The sequence below is a fragment of the Nestor notabilis genome, unplaced genomic scaffold (assembly GCF_000696875.1).
Source record: "Nestor notabilis isolate BGI_N333 unplaced genomic scaffold, ASM69687v1 scaffold6224, whole genome shotgun sequence".
NCBI lineage: Eukaryota > Metazoa > Chordata > Aves > Psittaciformes > Psittacidae > Nestor > Nestor notabilis.
Window position 1 is genome coordinate 13,799 of NW_009926750.1, and position 19,285 is coordinate 33,083.

Consider the following 19,285-nt stretch of genomic DNA (forward strand, 5'->3'; position numbering starts at 1 on the left):
AAACTAGAATTATATTTTTAATTTATGTCACCTCCTTCCTTGGTGAAATTGCAGTTCAACATTAATAATTGGTTCTTGGTCATACTTTTTGTACCAGCACCTAATTCCTTTCTTGATGGCTGAGAAACTGTGGATTGCCCAGATTTAGAAATGAAATGATTCAGATCTCTTTCCTTATGCTAACCTCTGAGTAAACACAAAGCTATCTCATCATGCTAATACTCATGGACAGCATAATTGCAGAAACTGAACTGCTCCAACTCTGTGGAGAGCAGAATGATGGTGATAAACTACAGGCTTTGTTTCTTATCTCACCTCATCATTATCCTGCTCTCTTCTGTTAATTTTGCATTCCAGCCACAGACCATTTCAAGCTTTTCATATGTTGTCTGTCTTTGCAGGAGTTCCCAAAATAACCACTAAAAAGTTACATTTCTTTTTTCCTTAACATTATCTATAGGGAATAAAGAAGACCAGGTTTTCTCATGGAATGAGAATAAGCTTTCTCTCCAGGTATATTAAATAACATGACATGAATGCTTTTCCCACTGTTAATATGTTCCAGAATAGATAAGTTGATGTCTTAGATTCAAATGTGAGCAGAGGTGGTGTCAATAAGGAACGTTCAATGCGGTGTAATGAGCCCATATCAACACTGCGGTCTTTCTGTTTAGCCTAAGTCACTTGTTGGAAACCCCTAAAGCAAATCCTGTCTTTCAGAAGATAATTTTCTTATCTCCACAGCTGCTATGCCCTATGATGTGTTCTACTTCATGGCTCTTCATTCAGAATGTTGGGGCTGTGAATCTGTTGTGCGAGTCTCACCGAGTTATGTATTGTGCGTATACTCTGCAATGAGGCCAACCTATACAGAGCCCTACCAACTGATGCGGCTCACAGCTACACAGTTTTAGTGTCAGGACAACTGATTGCACAATTTAACATGGCAGGTACACTATAAAAGCTTTTACTACTAGATTTGAGACCTAGTTTGGGGAATACTCAAGGAATTATCCCTGTAAGAAAGCGCATGATGGAGTTCCAGTAGCACGATTGCAGCTAACCCGTTTCTGTGGCAGAGGCAGCGGTTGGTTTGCCCACACAGAGTTCTGCAATTAGGTAGTGGTGGTCAGAGCCAACCTTTTTTTCCACAAGCCCTCAGAGGTGATTTATGTGGGTCATGAACACATGCTATCTCTTCATTACTTGTTGCAACGAGGAATTGCATCCAAAGCTATTTTAGGATCCGATTTGCTTACCAACAGCTTAGAAAAGAGGAGGTCATTAGGTATCTGATATAAAACCCTAACACGATCATGAGTACATATTCACTTTCTTCTGGTCCTTTGTCATGCCATATGTAATTCTCTGTCCTCTTTTAGTTACTGTCACTTGTCACTTGCGACAAGCCTTGTATACAAGGGACAAGGCAAATGCCTCCTTTCCCCCCACTAAACAAACACACAAACAAACCTCACCTTGTACGTCCCTTAGTTGAAAATCCCCTTGTACATCCTTTACTTGATGCTCAAAACAAGGGAGCAGGTTTTAACCTTCCAGTGTGCTAGGAATTCTTCCAGCAAAGCAGATATCTAAGTCCCCAAGTTTGCCAAGATCTGAGCCCCTGTGTAATTTCACATTGTTACTCTGAAACTGAAGCTGTTGGCCAGTGGCAGTCCTTGTAAACACTACAAAGTGCTTCTAAGGTGAATGCTAGACATGATTTCATTGCTGGTAGCTTCTATCTTGCTCTAACAGGATACAGAAATACAGCCCTAATGGGACCATCTGTCCTATTCCTGTCCTTGTCTCTGTATCAGGAACATGCTTCTGTACTCTAACATTTAAAGGTTTCTGCCTTACCAACTTTGTCAGTGTGATGCTTGGGCCTACAAGGATGCTGGGGAGGGACTCTTCGTTAGGGACTGTAGTGGTAGGACAAGGGGTAATGGGTTTAAACTGAAACAGGGGAAGTTTAGGTTAGATATAAGGAAGAAGTTCTTCACAGTGAGGGTGCTGAGGCACTGGAATAGGTTGCCCAAGGAAGTTGTGAATGCTCCAACCCTGGGGGTGTTCAAGGCCAGGCTGGACAGAGCCTTGGGTGACATAGTTTAGTGTGTGGTGTCCCTGCTCATGGCAGGGGGGTTGGAACTAGATGATCTTAAGGTCCTTTCCAACCCTAATTATTCTATGATTCTATGCGGTTTATTGCTCTTTCTCCAACGGTAGTCATTTCCAATTGCCATTGCTACTTGATTTCATGCTGCTGAATGCCAGGGAATGGTAGCTACTGTATCTGGCTGATACCCACCACACAGTAAAATTATTTCAGTATCATTACTGAAAGAGAAAAAGAATAGAGGTAGAAGGCAGCAGATCTTGTCTGCATGAACAATAGAGCAATACAAAATAAACAGTTAAAGAGAAGTGACTATATAAAAAGAAATCACTTTTTTCCATCTTCAAAAGGAGCTCAGCTGCTAATTAAATTTTTATGCCAAGACTCATAAGAGAACAATTCTCTTCTTCTTTTAAGCATCACCGATGGGTGACTGGATACGACATTTCACTAGCTTGAAGGCAATTCCCTCTGTACTCTATTAAACAATCATGAGGACATACTGGTTTCTAAGCTGCCTGACACTTAGTGATCTATGTTCCTTCATCCTAACCTAAAGTACAGTCTATTACTATTCATAAGCCAGCACAAGCTTGTTTAAATGAGTAGATGTTATTGGAAATGAACTTAGTCCTTGGCTAAAGAAAACTGGTTCCTAGGCATTTTCTATTATGGCTGAAAATACAAGCTCCATCATACAACATCCCCTTGTAGCAGGTGGGAGCATTGATTTTAGTATTAGCTTTTTAGCCTTACATTTTCTGAATGTTGACATATTCAACAATTTAACAAGCAAGATTTTGAACACTTAAGCCTAATAACATGTATTTAAGACATAAGAGAACTTATTTAACTTCAAGAGCCTTTAACAATGACTTTCAAAGCGACCTAGGGGAAGTGGGAACCCTAATCCAATTAAAAACATCAGTGAGGAACGGGTGCCCAAGTGTCAGAGGTTGCTTTGGCCATTCCAGCATTACTACCTACAACACTACACTAAAAACCTGTTCTTTTCTGAGGACACAAGCACTTCCAAGGTACGTTAACTTCATTTCCATTTAGCAGCAGGTAGCCATGGAAGATAGTGTCTATAGAAGCAGCACACCACAGACTGATCAAGGTAAAAGCTTTGTGATAATATGGACAAATAATGGGGGTTTTTATGAAACCAGTAACTGGTAGTGAATGAATGAAACATTGCATAAATATCCTCATGGAGTCTTTGATCTGTGCTTCCACCATGTGTTTCATTTCCCTGGTCTTAGCATTTTTACTTATTTTTTGCATTATGTTTCAGCACATTTGAACACTATTCTTGAAAGACATTCAGAACACAAATCATGGTAAGAAATGGGTACATAATCAGAATTAGGATTGTATTGGATACAAACCTGCTGTTATTAAATACAATAGTAACTATAATAATTATTAGTTTCATTGATCGATACGTTGAAACTAATCTTTCTTTAGAAGAGTACAGAGACAGTAAGTATGTACTAATCAGAAAATCAGTTCTCAATCGGAATCAGATACTATTTATATTATTTATTATAGTTTCATCTCTACATGTGTTGTTTTGCTCTTAAAGGAATGAAATCTTATGACTTAGCATGTATTTGCAGTGTTGTATTACGATTCCTGTGAGAACTAGGAATATGAGTTTTGTTTAACTTCTCAGATTTAAACAACAATACTTTAGTCTTAGTTTTCTTACATTACAAGGAGACAGGAAACAAAAGAACAAAAAGAGCCCCAAACCTTTAACTCTGACATTCCTAATGTCAAATATCTTTATGTCATATTATTTAAATCTCTGGTCTAATGTGACTGGTGCATTGGTATATTGTGATCACCTTGAAGCAGAAATGTTTGTGTATTGTTTGTTTTTTGCAATTAGAAATGCTTCTTAGGTCTGGATACGTCAAAGAACGCGTCCGTGCTTCAAGGCATTCCTTGGCATATCATCAGTCCTAGTTCTTTGAGAACTGCCTCAGAACAGCCAGACCAACAGATACTTGAGGGAGTATGTCAGGAAAGATGTGGCTGGCTAAAAGAGTCATTGAAACTCAGCTGTCTTCTCTCACTTCTATGCCCAGACATGCATGTTATTTATGTTCACAGTGGTGAAGTACATCGTGGCCATGGATCCTGTATATCTCTTCATAACAAATGTTAAGTCTGGATGGTAGAGCTGTGAACTTTGTTGTTCAGCTCTCCCAGGTGATGTGTGTAGGATGTCATGCCCTGACCTTTGACTTTACTTGGCCACTAAACCCTTTCAAACAGCAGTTAATTTCTTCTAGCTGCTGTCAATATCTTTAAAGACTGAAAATAAAATAGTATACTTTAGGACTGTCAGCTGAAATTTGGAAACAAAGTTACTTGCATTGGCCAGAAATCAACCTTTTTTCTTCTAGTTAAAGAGAAAAATTGTAAAATTAATTTTTAGTAAAGGAGGTGTTTTATTTCCTGGAAATGTTCTCTTTATAAATGTTTTCCTTATTCATGTCTTGCACAAGCCAATGTTTTCTAAACATAAAAATTATTTAAGTTTTCAGCTTGAAAATGCTGCCACAAAATGTTTCGACACTTCTGAAATTCACTTTGCACCTGCTTTGGAGAGCAGGGTCAGACTCTGGTTTTGAAGAAGCCAAGTATAATAGTAAATATTCTCCCTGCAATACCAGACTCCTTAAGTTTCCAGAAGAATCTGGTTGTCCATATAGGTCAGTAAGGGATGCAAAACTATTGGTACAAGTGGCAAGATTGTGTGCTACTTGTATGCTGATTTTGTTGGTTTCATTTAGGGAGAAGAGTGTGGTTGGGCTCTTTGGAGCAGACAGAGTTTTGTACCTTCTGTCTAGTTGGAGTAAGCTTGTTCCGGTAAAGGGGGTCAGTAGTAGTGTGTGCTGGGGATGTGGAAGAATAGCTAATGCAGAGATTATAAGAAAGTGAAGAAGAGCTAGAGGACAGTGAAGGACTCCATGGAAAAAGGAGTATGGTTTAAATGAATAGAGGTAATTTATGGAATCCTAAAAAGCTTTTGAAACTTCTTACTATAGTCAAAGATCACAATTCCTTCTTCTTTCAGTGCTGGACAACATACCCACACAAATAATTTACTTTCTACCTAACAATGTAACTTCAACCTTTTTATTTTGATGATCTTCCTTTCAAAATAACATTATTACAAAACAGTGGGTGGTTTTGCTGCTTTTGTTTGTTGGTTTGGTTTCTTCTTTTATTGTTTGTTTTTTAAGAGAGCTAAATGACTTTAAGACTGAAATTAAACCAACCAGCTTTGGTAGAATGAGGAGACCTGTCTGGTAGAGTTAGATTTGTCTTAAGCTTGACAGCCAAATCAAAATACTGGCAATCTGAATGTGATTTTATGAGCTCATCCTGTTGTAGGAGTAAGTGTTTTTCAGAGATATTCTCTGAAGTTATCTGTTCTTTCTGTCACTAGAAGGAATTGTCTGGGCTGCTTCTTTCGCCCTGCTTTGTGATCCTGCAGATATAACTGTAATTCTTCAAAGTCTGGATCTTGACATTTGAAAAACACATTTTGTATTTGATATTTGCTATATAGTTTCTTTGGTGTAAAACATCCACCATGTGATTTTCTAACCCCGCGCTATTCTTTGCACACTTCTCCCACAAAAAAAAAAAAGACAATTTATTCTCCACAGTAAAGTTTAAAGACTTGTTACCAAGTTGTAGAATATAGACTTCCTAAAGGTATATTTACGAAGGTTATATTACCAAGATGCAGTGAGGTAGGATAGCAATGTACTATAAGGATAATTCATGTGTGCTATACCGTAATTAACATTGGGGAAGTTTTAAATCAGCAGGATTCTTCTGTGGTTTTTGCTTATCATTGCAAATTGTGAAAAAAATTGCATCTTTAATTGTTATTTTCAGTTTTACAGAATTTTTGGATCCATTCCAGAGGGTTATCCAGCCAGAAGAGATCTGGCTGTATAAAAATCCTTTGGTGCAATCAGACAACATACCTACGCGTCTTATGTTTGTAAGTACTAAAGGTTTATTGGTCATTTGATGGCTGTAAGGTACGGACAGTAAGGATAAGCAGTAGCAAATCTTTCAGGTTGATAGGATGTTTCTTTAATTCTAATGACAAATATTTTCCCAAACAAGTGATGTCCAAAATAGCAAAATGTAGGAAATTGTGGGGAGCTTCTAAAAAGCAGCATTACCAGGCGACTGAATTCATGAATATTGATTTTGAAGGTTAATATTTAATTTTGCAGGTTAAGATTTTAAGCTTATGATAATTTAGAGGGATGCTAGAGAAATGATTAGAGAAGCTTTTTGAATTAGGTGGTTGGGTGACCTGACAAAACCTTGCTATGCTCTTATTAGGTTAAGTGTTTAAATTTCAAACTTCTGTTTGTTTTAGGCATGATAGACACTGAGATGTTTGACTATTTCACTCCAAATACTTTTTTTATCCATGTAGACAAAACCTTTGCTTTAGCTTCTGCCAGCAAGTGTACTGAATATATCTTAGAGCTGCTCTGTTGTCACTGTTGTTCTGGCTCTCCCCATCACAGCTTATGGTGACACGCAAGCTGGCTGTCTGATTTTGATGGTTTGTCTGGTTAACAAAATTCATGTTTTTGATAAAACCTTCACTAACAATGATTAACAATCATAGTAATCTGCATATATAACTATACGAGTGCAGTAAGATAGACTGCTACAGAGATGCTAAGAAATTACAGTTATAGTTCAGGCTACTAAAACATGTATGTCAGTGTTTGCAAAAGCCTCATCAGTTGAAGTGGAGATTTTGCAGGAGTGGACATGGTGGATGACGTCAAATCTTAGTACCCTTACATCAAAACATCCTTTTCTGTGTCTTCAGTGAAGTCAGGATTTTACTTTTCAGATTAAGGCTTTTGAATTCAGACTAAATGCAAATCAGCTTTGTAATTTATCTTCATTTTTTTTCTTTTAAAGGATCAGGTTTTCAGTTATGGAAACTTTTTAATTGAGGATCAACTTGAAGGTGTTTCCTTTTTCTGAAGTGCCAATATATCTGTTCTTTCTAAGACAGAGGCTGAAGACCTAGTTTTAAGTTCACCAACATACTGTTTATACTGCATTAAGAAGCTCTATTAAGGATTTTTTCAAATGGATGGCTGAAAACATATGTTCTTCCTGAAATGGAATATAGCTGTCTAAAACAACCAAAAAAACCCCAAGCCCACAAACCCAAACATTAAACTGTTGTATTAGGAAAGACTCTTAAGTTTAATTCTGTCATTTTTCTTTATGCTGAGCACTACCTTGATTGGTTTCTCTCATCTGTGTTTATAACTGAAGAGTTCAAGAGCTAATAGTGAATCACTGTGCAGGGCATTGCTGCAGTGGTGAAACTGTTTTTGCAAGCAGTTGGGACAATCATTGGTCCATCCTCTGTTCTCTAGGCAGAATCACTGGGAAGCACAATACTCGGATATGTGTAATATATTTCCCTGTTAACCAGTTCTCATAGAGCCAGGTTTTGTTATACTTCACTATAGTGGAACTTCCAGGCAGCTCTGGGTCAGTAACGTTTGTAAAGTCTGTGTTCTCTTTCTGGCGGAGACCATTGACATCAAGCAGCTCAGTGAACAGCTTCTAAAATTCATAAACATAGATAATTTCTAAGTGTTATTTCTTTAATTAAGAAGAAAAATCCAAATCTAACATTGATCACAAGCTTTCATTCTGTAAAGAATTTCTTGCCGCTAGTGGGATACTCTGATATCAAAGCGTATGACTGCGGCTTACCAGAAAGCAATCTCTAAGATTTATGAACTGCTGGATTATTTTATATGCTGAGAGATACGAATTTAAGAGAAATGTGAATATTCCAAACCTAGATGTAAGCTAGACAACGCCAACTTCTGCATGGGTAGCACCAAGGACTGGAAAGACCTGAGCCTTGTTCTGCCTCTCTGTCAGTGGATATTCCTTGTCTTAGAAAGTATAATGTACTGTCAACTTCTCTTGAATGCACGGAAGTATGTGGGAGTCCCTATAACTTTAGCATCTCTCTGGCTTGCCAGGATGAATAATGAATGAGAGAGATTTTGTCCATGTTTCACAAAAGCAAGGCAATTTTGGAATATTTCACTGCTGGAAAAGAAAACATTACTGAGATGCATCTGAAGAGACTATTGCTCATTAGATTGGTGCCAAATCTGTTATGGAAATGAATCGTACAGAATCTTTCTGCAAAATAAAGAGAAAGGAGTCCTTAGCAAACCAAACTTCCTTTATATGTGCATTTTGCTGCAGAATAAAAATAAAATAGAATAATATCCACCTTCCAGCTAATGCTTCTGTGTGAGGAACAGCAATGTACTGCAAACATGAATAAATCTTCATCTGTCACAAAAATCCATATGCTTGTGAAATATGAGGAAATCTGCAGTTTTACCAGATTTCTGAGGATTGATTGTAAAATGATTTGGAGCAGGCTACCACTTGAATTCTATTCTTTCTTAATACTTTCTGCTGTTCCTGCTTGTGCAAAAGAGCCTGTCTTCTGGCTATATTTCTACGTGTTCTTCAACAATGGCATGCAGCTATCTTCTTTCTTTCCTAGTGGCAATCCTTACTTTTTAGAATGAAACTGATAATTCAAGGTTTTGCTTTAAGCCTTTATTTTATTTCACTTTTTTTCTCTGAAAGCAGAAATTAAACTGTTGCTGAGGATGGAGAGAATCGAACATTTCTGGAGCAGTACCATGAGACTAGCATCCTAACTTAAGTAAATCTCACTCATACTATAGACAGAAGGGAGTTTTAAGTGGAAATGGTGCGTCTTTGTTGCAGAAAACCTGGTGCCTGCCTTTCTAGATGTAAAAAAGAGGAGCAGACTCCAGATTGTGGTTTAATCTGCATGGCTCACTGAGTTAGACATATTTTGCAGATGCAGGTGAGGGGAATCTGGTCCATGATGCACTACCAAAATAACAAATATGGTACATTTTCATGCTGTTGCCTACTCAGATATTCTAAAAGCATAAAATGAGGACTGGGATTAATTTCTGTTATAAAAAGAAGAGAGTTGTGTGTGTTTTGTCATAACCTGCCTGTCCTGTCTAGCTCTTATTTCAGTGGGATTGTTTAAGAAATAAGCACTGTTCAGCCTCGGTAGAGTAGCATAAACTTACTTAAGCCCTCGCACCCCTTGTGCCACGTACAGCTTAATTTTCACCTTGTTTAAAACCCCAGTCATTTCCACTTCAAGAGAATAAATGCTTTTGAAAAAGCTTGATTTGTTTTTGAAGAAATGTGTTTATGAAGAGGTTTGTATATTCCAGAAAGGAATTGGTTAACTTAGACCAGAACCAACAAGAAGCATAACTGGATTACAAGTTGCTTTTTACTTCTGAAAGTCTGAGACAGAAGGGATGATGGAAGGACCAGTTGGGAACAAAATCATAGTTTTCATGGCAGGCTACTAATGAAAAACTCCCTTGTATTGTGCTTGGTAGGAACCGATTTATCTTTCTGGAGAAAGACAATAAATCCCTACTCTGGGAGGACAGACTGCAGTATACAGGCACTGAATGAAGTAGGATGCTTTTTGGATTCCTGTTGCATTTTCAGTGCATTTTGAACATATTCATTGCCCTGTACTTGCAAAAAAAAGTCCTTCTGTGGCAGGAGTTGGAACTTGATGAGCTTTGAGATGCCTTCCAATCCAGACTGTTCTGTGATTCTATGATCCCACTTTGCTTAAGGTCAGGAGTTTGATAAAGATCATTCAGCTTTCCAGTGTAAAGGGAGCTAACTGAAACTAATTATTAATGACTTGGACTGGAAAGGAACTGATGCTCTCACACATGGTATTTGTTATATTTTACAGGCAATTTCATTCCTTACACCACTAGCAGTCATTTTTGTGGTCAAAATAATCCGGCGAACAGACAGGACTGAAATCAAAGAGGCTTTCTTAGGTAATGTATGTCATTCTTCAAGATGAAAAACATGTGATAGCTCTCAGAGATTGATTCCAATTGTAGTCTAAACCCTGAAGAAAACCTGTCTCTGTTACAGTCCATTACCATTGGTTTCAGTGCAGATGTAGTTGCAAACCATCTCAGAAAAGCCTTTTTTTAAATGCAGATTTCTAAGTGTACAAATTCTGTGCCTTCATTCCACAATCGAGCTAGCAAGAGCCAGAATTCAATTAGCAAAGACAAGACCACCTGAGAGACTGTTCAGATATATATTTTTCTGTTACAACCAATGTATTACCTCTTATTTATAATTGTAGCTATTCTAAATTAATGGTATGACTGGAAAGTCCTGAGAGATTCAGCTGCTTAGTGTAGGAAATTGCTCCTCTCATTGTTTTCTCTGATCTCCTGGAATTTACTGTTCCCCATTGCAAAGTCCGTGCTCATGGCTCAATTTTTGTAATCACAAGTTGGTGTTTCATTTTAAACTGCCAGTGTTGTTAGATGTGCACTTAATGCTGGGCTATGAACTGCTATGGCTGTGTTATGGGTGAGCTCTAGTTATAGTTGTAGACAGCAACTTTGAGCGGAGGAGCAGGTATACAATGGGGATGGTAAATCTTAAACTGTTCCAGCTAATTCTGGCTGCTTCTATCTCTTGAATTCTTTCAGTGATACATGCCCAGATCCTGTTTATATAGATATTGCCAGAGACCAAAATTGACTGAAGAACTTTCACTGGCAGAGCATACTTGAAGGCACTAAGAACTGTAAATGTTTTTGTTGGCAGTGTGTTTGAAATGTGCCTATTTCCGAAAATCTCCTTTACTGGCTAATTTAAACTTTAATTTATTGGCCCTTAGGTTGTGAGGTCAAACAACACTGAGCCTTGCCTTAGCTAGAAAGGATGTAAATACCTTTGGAATTTTCTTAGACAAGACTGGGTTCCCATTGCTTGTTCTTTCTCCAGTTGCTCTAACACCAGTGTGAAAAGACCGAGTTTTGTTTTGGCTGCTACCAGTCATTTGTAGTAAGTTCTGAAATGCTTTGTAGTGATATTTTACTGAGAAGTCCATTCAAGTAGAAACAACTGTGACTCATTAAATGCATACAGTCACAGTTCTGAGATTAACTCTCTGGGTTTTAAGAAGGAAAGGAGTTTCTCCATCACATATTCTCACCTTCTTGTTCTAAAAATACATTAATTTTTTCTGCTGTTCCTGCCATCTGTTACTATTCCCTCTAGAATGTCCAGGAGAAAAATTGCCAGTTTCCCAAGTATTCTCCTTGCTGTCCAGACTTTAAGGAAACCACATCCTTGATGTTCTGTTTTGCAGGGTATCCCTGTTCAGTATTCTACTGTCTGTACATGTGGAACTTCTTGTGGCTTATTTATGTTTAAGTATACTGTACATTAATATGATTCAGTATGTTAACGTGTCTGGTGATGTGAAGCTGATTGCGAAGATTCAGTAACTGTGGTGGAGCTTTGCTGATTTGCTGAGATCTGGCACATAGTGTTCATAATGTTGGAAGTCCCCAAAAGGTGAATTTCTTTAGGCATCATACATAGAATAAATCAAAAGGTAAAATGATGTGAAAATGCTTTGTTCCTCATGTAGCCATTAATATAAAGAAGGTGATTCAGTACATCTAGGGTAAGGAGTAGTTAGCTGCCTACTGTAGGTGTCCTTAATCCTTCCACTGGAAGTAGGTAGATCACTCTACTGACTTGATTATATGACTTTTGATGGGCAGTATGAATCTTTCCTAAAGGGAACAAAGTGAAAGCAGTTGCAATTTGTTTATCAGCTTACATTCACACTGTTATCAGATGCTTGGATTGCATTATAAGGAATATGCAGCAGTGGAAGCATGGTTCAGTCAGGTAGGCAACAAACAGTCAAGACGAAACACAATGGAAAGATTAAACTTTGCTGCATGTCTCAGAAAGCAGATATCTACGTCTCCCATTTTTTAATGTTGCTAGACATATGCATTTGACTCTGTGGAAAATGTCAATTCACCATGCAGCCACCATAAATATCAGAGAGAAAACAACTGAGAGGAAGAAGAGAGCATGGGATTGATTGGTCACTTTGAACATAGGTGTTGAAAGTGGAAGACTTCTTTGAACAGTATCAGTGTCTGTGACTTGTTCTTTTATTTCTGCTGGCTGCTATTGCTATAGTCAGAGAAAACCCTTGTTTTTGCTTTGATGGAGGGCCTCCTTTTTTTAACTTGAAGAAAAATAGGTCCTATAAGGCACATTTTTATGATCTATAATATCCTCTGGCACAGATTTTATGGACACAGGATGAATGCTGCTGAAGTGTAGCATCTGAGACAGCAGTCCAATGAGAAAATAGCTCATGTAGCTGTCATTGTATTCCTGTAACTGTTCAGTTGGAAATCAGAGATTTGCCTCATAGGGTTTTTTTGATAGGAAATAAAAATCAGTGGCTCTTGTGTTGTAACAGGGAGCTAAGGTGTGGACTGCAACATTAAATCTCAGTTTTAATCTAAAAGGAGTGTATGCATTGGACTCAAGTGCCACCAAAATCAAGGAAGAGAGCTTCACAGGCTCTAGATGAGGTTCTTCAGAAAGTCTAGGGACTCAGCACAGAAGTACAAATACAAAGGATGATTCAGTCATACCTAGTATGACAGTTCCTGTTTATTACTTCAATTTTATTAGGACAATTGGTTAATATTGGGAGCAAATATGAGGGGAAAATGTCAAGGGTTTTAGTCAAAACATCCACATCCTTTCAAAAGTAAAGATGAAAAAAATAATCCAATTCTAGTTTTAGCCAAAAGGCAATCCTTTAGCTTGAAAGTGGACTGTTTAATTGTTGTACATATACATATATACATCCATAAACACATGTGCATATATATGTATACACTTAAGTGTATATCTTATATATAGGTCTATATAGGAACTCTTCTGGACCCAAAGAACATAAGATTTTAACCTAGTAAATTGCAAAACTGATAAACACAGTACTTGATTCTCTAATAATTGTTTCCAGATGTTGATTTATGCCTGTGCAGACGGCATGATAGAATACTGGCTTTGTAGAATGAAATAAGATTTCTCAAGAGTAAAAGCAGCACAAAATCATGATTATTAGAATGTTCTGGGGTCTGCCCTTAGTCTGGGTAATAAGAAAAACAGTAGGCTGCAAAGATCATTCAGTTTTCAGTCCAGTAAAGGTTAAGAGTCTGTAAATGAAATGCTGTAATGCTACGATTTATTGCCTGGTATTTAGGTTATTATTGTTCTGTTTGTTCATTCTGTTTTATAGCTGTTTCCTTGGCTCTAGCTCTGAATGGCGTCTGCACAAATACTATTAAATTAATAGTGGGAAGGTAAGTTTTGTCATGTTATAAATAGTAGCTTTAACTGTTAAGAGAAGCGAAGGCAGATTGACAAATACAATACGTGTTAATAAAAAGATAGGTACTGCTCTGAATTAGAACAGGCTCTTGTGAAGCTGTCCTTTTCCTGGTGCAAATGTTGTACAACTTCATTACGTGACAGCCAACTGTGGCAGGAGTCTATGCCTTTGTGTTTTGTTATTTGTTTGACCAGCTGACAGATCCAGACAAATGAGGAGTTTGAAAGGAAAGGTGTGAGGTGGAATCAGTTCATTAAATTGGCAACACAGCATGTGGGAGTTCAAATGCCTGTACCACTAGTCTGATTAAAGAGGAATCATTTGAATCCCTGTATAACCCAGTACATGCATTTTGTGTGAAGCATATTACTGAATGTAGTATTTCCAGGTAACATCAAGAATCATGGCAGATAAAACCTTGGAGCTAAGCTGTAAGTGGACTTTAAGTAGGACATTTATTTAGGAAAGCATAAATTTGAACAGAGGGCTCAAAAAAATGTTAGCAAAAAAACTCTCTGGAAAATATATTTTTTAGGTACTATTTGTCTCTTTATCAGAATTTTGAATAATTTCATCTGAAAAATAAATATTTGACTTTAATACACTATTTAATAGAGAAATGCTGCAATTTTTGTTCACCTTTCTTGCACTGAGGAAGCAGTATTTGTGCTTCGTTTCTGATGAACCCTCTCTGCTATAGTACTAATGCCCTGACAATAATGGTACTTGGCACTTTTCTTTTGAAAGTGCTTTTGAAATACAATTAGGAATGTCTGCACCATCTTCTTCAGGCAGACATGAGCTCATTTTGCCTGCACTTCAAGCCAACTAGTTGCTCTGTCAGCTTGTCTCTGGTCATTTGCCGTGCTTCTCTGTGTGGTTTATTAGCTCAGGATCAGTATGACAGTATGATTTTCAGATCCCACTTGCATGCTGCACTGGAAGCTTCCCTGAGAGAGCCTGACTGCAAAGAAAGTGACTTTGAATTGAGGGACTTGACTTAGGGTGGACTCGGTCATCTTAAGGGTCTTTTGCAGCCTAAAAGATTGTACAGGTTTTTGTTGCTGTGTTAAGGGAGGGAATGAACTCTGTATGTAATAAGCACTAAATGTAATAATCACTTTGAGGTTTATTTGTTACTACAGCTTTTATATTTTTAATATCCATGGTGTTTTTTGTAGACCGCGTCCCGATTTCTTTTACCGCTGCTTTCCAGATGGAGTAATGAACTCTGAAATGCACTGCACAGGTGATCCAGATCTGGTGTCTGAAGGCAGAAAAAGCTTTCCGAGTATCCACTCTTCCTGTAAGTTCATTTAAATGCAGTGCCTCTTTTGTAAAAAGCTGTCCTATCTGTGTTTTGGAATTGCTCTTTTTTGTGAGATCATGAACCTGGGTTTTGCTGGAGGGGCTTGGACTTCTCTCCTAGGTCACCACTCCCAGAAATAAAGTTGTGAGCCTGTTCCTTGTCTTGAGAACCACTTGACATCACCAAGAGCCGCAGCAGGAGTGAGTGAAGCACTATTCAAGGTTAAAGAAAACAGTGTGTTTCTGAGGGGTGACTGTTCCCTGATACAGACCTCTGTATGCAACCTTTGTCTATATAGTAATTATTTATTTTGTTATATTCCATTGAAGTATGAAATGTGACAAGTCATGTCTAACCTGCACAGTTTAAACAAGAATTAGTTAATATCTTTCAATTAGTACTACATCTTTTAAGCCAAATTTCCAATCACAAAGGCAGTTCAACTGCTTTCATCATTAAGGATTCTTCATAGGTTTTATGCTTGAAGGTGGAAGGGATAGGAAGGAATGCATAGAGATCATGTTGCATTGTTTTCATGCTGTCCATCTTAATGATCTAGATACAAAGTGAGGTTCAAGAAGTCACTATAGTACTAGAAGCTATGGCAATATGCCAGTAGAGGGGTGGTTCTTTGATTCTTTGTTTTCTTTCTCTTCTGACAGTATCCACTGCTGGTTGTGGCTAAAAAAGGGATCCTTCTCTGTGATTATGAGGGGTTCTTATACTTCCAGGTTCAGATGATTACCGCCACTGGGCTGCTTTGCCTGGGCACAGGCAGGGGTAGATGGTAGCTCTGTTCCTAGTGCAAGCAAGCAGAGGACAATAGGTGGAATGTCCTGACTTTTCTTTCAGCATAGAGGTAGCATGTAGTGGGGGAACAAGTCTATCAATAGTATTTTATTTAGAGGAGCAAATAGGCAGGAAAGAGAAGTTAATTTGAATCATAGAATGGTTTGGGTTGGAAAAGACTTTAAGATCACCTAGTTCCAACCCCCTGCTGTGGGCAGGGACACCTCACACTAGACCATGTTGCCCAAGGCTCTGCCCAACCTGGCCTTGAACACCACCAGGGATGGAGCATTTACCACTTCTTTGGGCAACCTGTGCCAGTGCCTCAGCACCCTCACAGTAAAGAACTTCTTCCTTATGTCTAATCTAAACTTCCCGTGCTTTAGTTTAAACGCATCACCGCTTGTCCTATTGCTAAAGTCCCTGATGAAGAGTCCCTCTCCAGCACCCTTATAGGCCCCCTTCAGATACTGGAAGCTGCTCTGAGGTCTTCATGCAGCTTCTCTTCTGCAGGCTGAACAGCCCCATCTTTCTCAGTCTGTCTTCATATAAGAGGTGCTTCAGCTTCCTCTGGACTTGCTGCAACAGCTCCATTTCCTCCTTATGTTGAGGACACCAGAACTGCACACATTATTCCATGTTTTGAGTTTCTGGTTTCTTATCTCTCCTAGGACAACACAATCACTTCCATTCTGTTTGGCTTTGAGGTGGTACTTAGGTCTGATGGTTTGATCAGATACTCCTAGCTTATGCTGTATCCTGACAGATATTTAGGTGGCTTTATGAAAGCTCATATATCTAATTTAATTAGTTGTGTTAACTCAAACATTTACAAAGATTTCTTTCTCTGTCTTGAGGAGCTGACTTCTAGAGTGTTTTATGCCAAGTGTCTAATAAAACTTGTTTTCAGCTGTAAAATAACTTGATTACTGTCAGCTTTTTGGATTTTTTTTTGGCCAGTACTGTTTATTGCTTTTTGCTGTTCTGAGAACTGCTAATTAAGCATCACTAAGTCATATCTACAGAATTTGTTATTCTGATCTCTTTTTAAAGAGCTTCAGATTGTCTAATTGCACAGAATTATATATTGCAAACAAGTTGTGTAATGAGATGAATGAAATTCTGAGCTGATCTTGCACCCTTTCTCTTGTTTGAGTCCCAGAAACAGATAATGCAGTAGTAGATGTTTATAGATATGTTATAAGCTTTATAATTCTTAACAATAAATCAACTTAGCTGCCTCAGATTTTGTTTATAAGCTTCAATTACAGTAAAGAAACAATAGCAGTATATATCATATGCCATTTAGAAGAAATGGTATTTACTGCTATTTATAGTCTGTCTTCAGATCCGGTTGTCACATATAATTGCAATCCTGTTGGTTCAGTATTTCATCAGCATAATAACAACAAAGGCTTAAAATAAGTGCATGTCTACACTGATGTACTAGAATTTATAGATTAGCCCTCAGCAGGTGCTATAGTTCACCACTTTACTAAAATACTGCAGTTTACTTGGAGGCTGCAAAGTGTGAGCTGCAGAACATACCCAATGTCCTTTTGCACAGACTAGAAACACAGTATGTTGTAGCATGGACTACTTATCCCTGGCACACATACTAGTTCCCTTACCAGGACTGCTTGTCACACAGTGAAGTGCTTTGTCCCCGTTCCAGTTGGGCAGCCGCAGATTGTGTAGTGGGATTTTACTTTGAACTGGGTTTGGTTTTATAAGCTCTGAATTACATTACTGCAGCTCACTCAAAATTCAGTTGGAGCAGAATGATGACCCAGTGTATTTCGATCAAAATTATATGAGAACAGCTTTCTCCATCACTGACTAGTATAATATTAGCATGTGGCTGAGTTGATTATATTTCCCACTACAAAGCCTTTTATTACAATGTGGTAAGAATGAAAAGATACTATATATGCAGTAATTTTTATCAGTTGGTAAGTGTATGCTGAAGTGAGGCAATTCTGCAGCTGCTTGAAGTACTTCGCTTTTTGAAGCCTGATCTCATAATGTCTAAGTCTCTGACAAGACTGTGTGTTTTGAAGCCTTAAAATCCATATGTATCTTAGTCTCATAATGGAGAAAGAAACCATTTTAATTTGATAATCTTAAAAGAATAACCTCTGTTCCTGCTGTGTAGCAAAATAATTTAGATAACCAGGACTGAGAGCATTATTTTACCAAGAATAGTTTATAGTAGTGATAATAAATTTAGTTTCTTGCTGTTACTTCGTCCCTTACTAGACTGAAGAGTGAAAAGCATAAAGTGAGATGAGAAAGACAACACTATACTACCTTCTTGGACCTGTAAAGCAATAAGAATGTTGAGAGCATAATAATTCACAGTTGGAAATTCTGCTATAATTCTACATTTTCAGTATTTTGGTTTGTGTAATACCTGAACTTCACCTCTTCTATCTCCCACTCCCCACGGAAAATCATTCTCTTACCTCAGTTTTAAACAGCTCTCCTTCCTGCTGCCTTAACATGGAGGTAACTGTAAACTTTCCTTGCATAAACTCAGTCCAAGATTTTTTCCTTGGCTTCTTTCTCCCTTCCTGCAGCATAAGATTGCTCCTAGGTAAAAATGAAGGAATTCCGTTCTTAGTTTTCTCTCAGCCTTTCTCTGTTTGTTTTGGAATTCATGAAGCAGCACCTAAAAAAGGTGGGTTTATTGTTACTGTTTGTGTTTTGTTGGGGTTTTTTTTAGCTATTTTCATGGCTGCAGAAGCATCAGTGAGGAGGACAGAAGTTGCCATAAACTACAGTAAGTGTCTTTGGAATGATAGCTACAAGTAGCCTACTACAGTTTGGTGTTTTCTACTTCACTTGAACCCATGAAGAAAATAAATCACACGTAAAAGCTGCCAGGCAGCTCATAAAGAGAGGTTAGAAGCTTCAGTCAAGAGCTGTTTTCATCTTCAAAAGAGTTTTTTCTTAGAGCATTCCTTGGACAGGCTGTCAATCAAAGGCTTTGTTATACCAGGATCTAGAATCTCATCTGTGAAAAATGAGGCCTTTAACACAAAAGTCTGTGGTGCTGTGAATGTTGTGCTGTAAGAATGTAGTGCAGGGATGTATAACAAGAGTGGCAGTACTGACACCTCAGATGGCCTGACCTGGCCTTAAGTACTCAGTAAAAATGTTGTGAAATACGTGTCTTCCACGTTGAGAGTCAGCTTGTACCCTGAAGGAGAGTGTGTTCTCCTTATTAAAGCACAGATGATTTTCTTGGCTTAAATTACCATGTCTTTCATCTCTCTGTGCCAAGGAGTGTGTGTAATACAAATAAGAGAAATGTATCGAGCACAAACTGTTTTGTAAAGTCAAAGAGTGACTTGCAGGTAGATGCAAACTATGGTTGTCTGAAACAAATGAGACATTTTGTACCTAATGAGACCAGGAGATTGACCCACACGAACGCAGCATCGTTGTTACTACCTTTTCTGAACAAGGAGCAGGACTCTCCCTGCAGAGGCTGCTGAAAATGCCTCATTCAAGGCTGCTGCCTCCCAGCTCTGTCTTTTGCTGTCCTTTTCTGGAAAGACTGTTGAAGTCGGGAGTCTCCTCTTGGTAACTTTTTGCAACAGCAACTTGAATTCAGAATCTACACAAGCACAACCCAAAGTTCAATGACCCCATTGAAATTCACACAGTAGTGCGC

At 38.1% G+C, this 19,285-nt stretch overlaps 1 protein-coding gene across 1 annotated transcript in view; it reads left to right on the forward strand.

The window, feature by feature from the left end:
* The first annotated feature begins 3,193 nt into the window (after window positions 1–3,193).
* The window catches only part of PPAPDC1A (phosphatidic acid phosphatase type 2 domain containing 1A), a 38,746-nt gene continuing 22,654 nt past the window's right edge, over window positions 3,194–19,285 (forward strand). Inside the window, exons 1-5 of the mRNA XM_010013708.1 lie at window positions 3,194–3,239; window positions 5,974–6,152; window positions 10,011–10,101; window positions 13,416–13,479; window positions 14,690–14,814. Coding sequence (XP_010012010.1) covers window positions 3,194–3,239; window positions 5,974–6,152; window positions 10,011–10,101; window positions 13,416–13,479; window positions 14,690–14,814 — 505 coding nt within the window. The remainder of the gene's footprint in view (window positions 3,240–5,973; window positions 6,153–10,010; window positions 10,102–13,415; window positions 13,480–14,689; window positions 14,815–19,285) is intronic.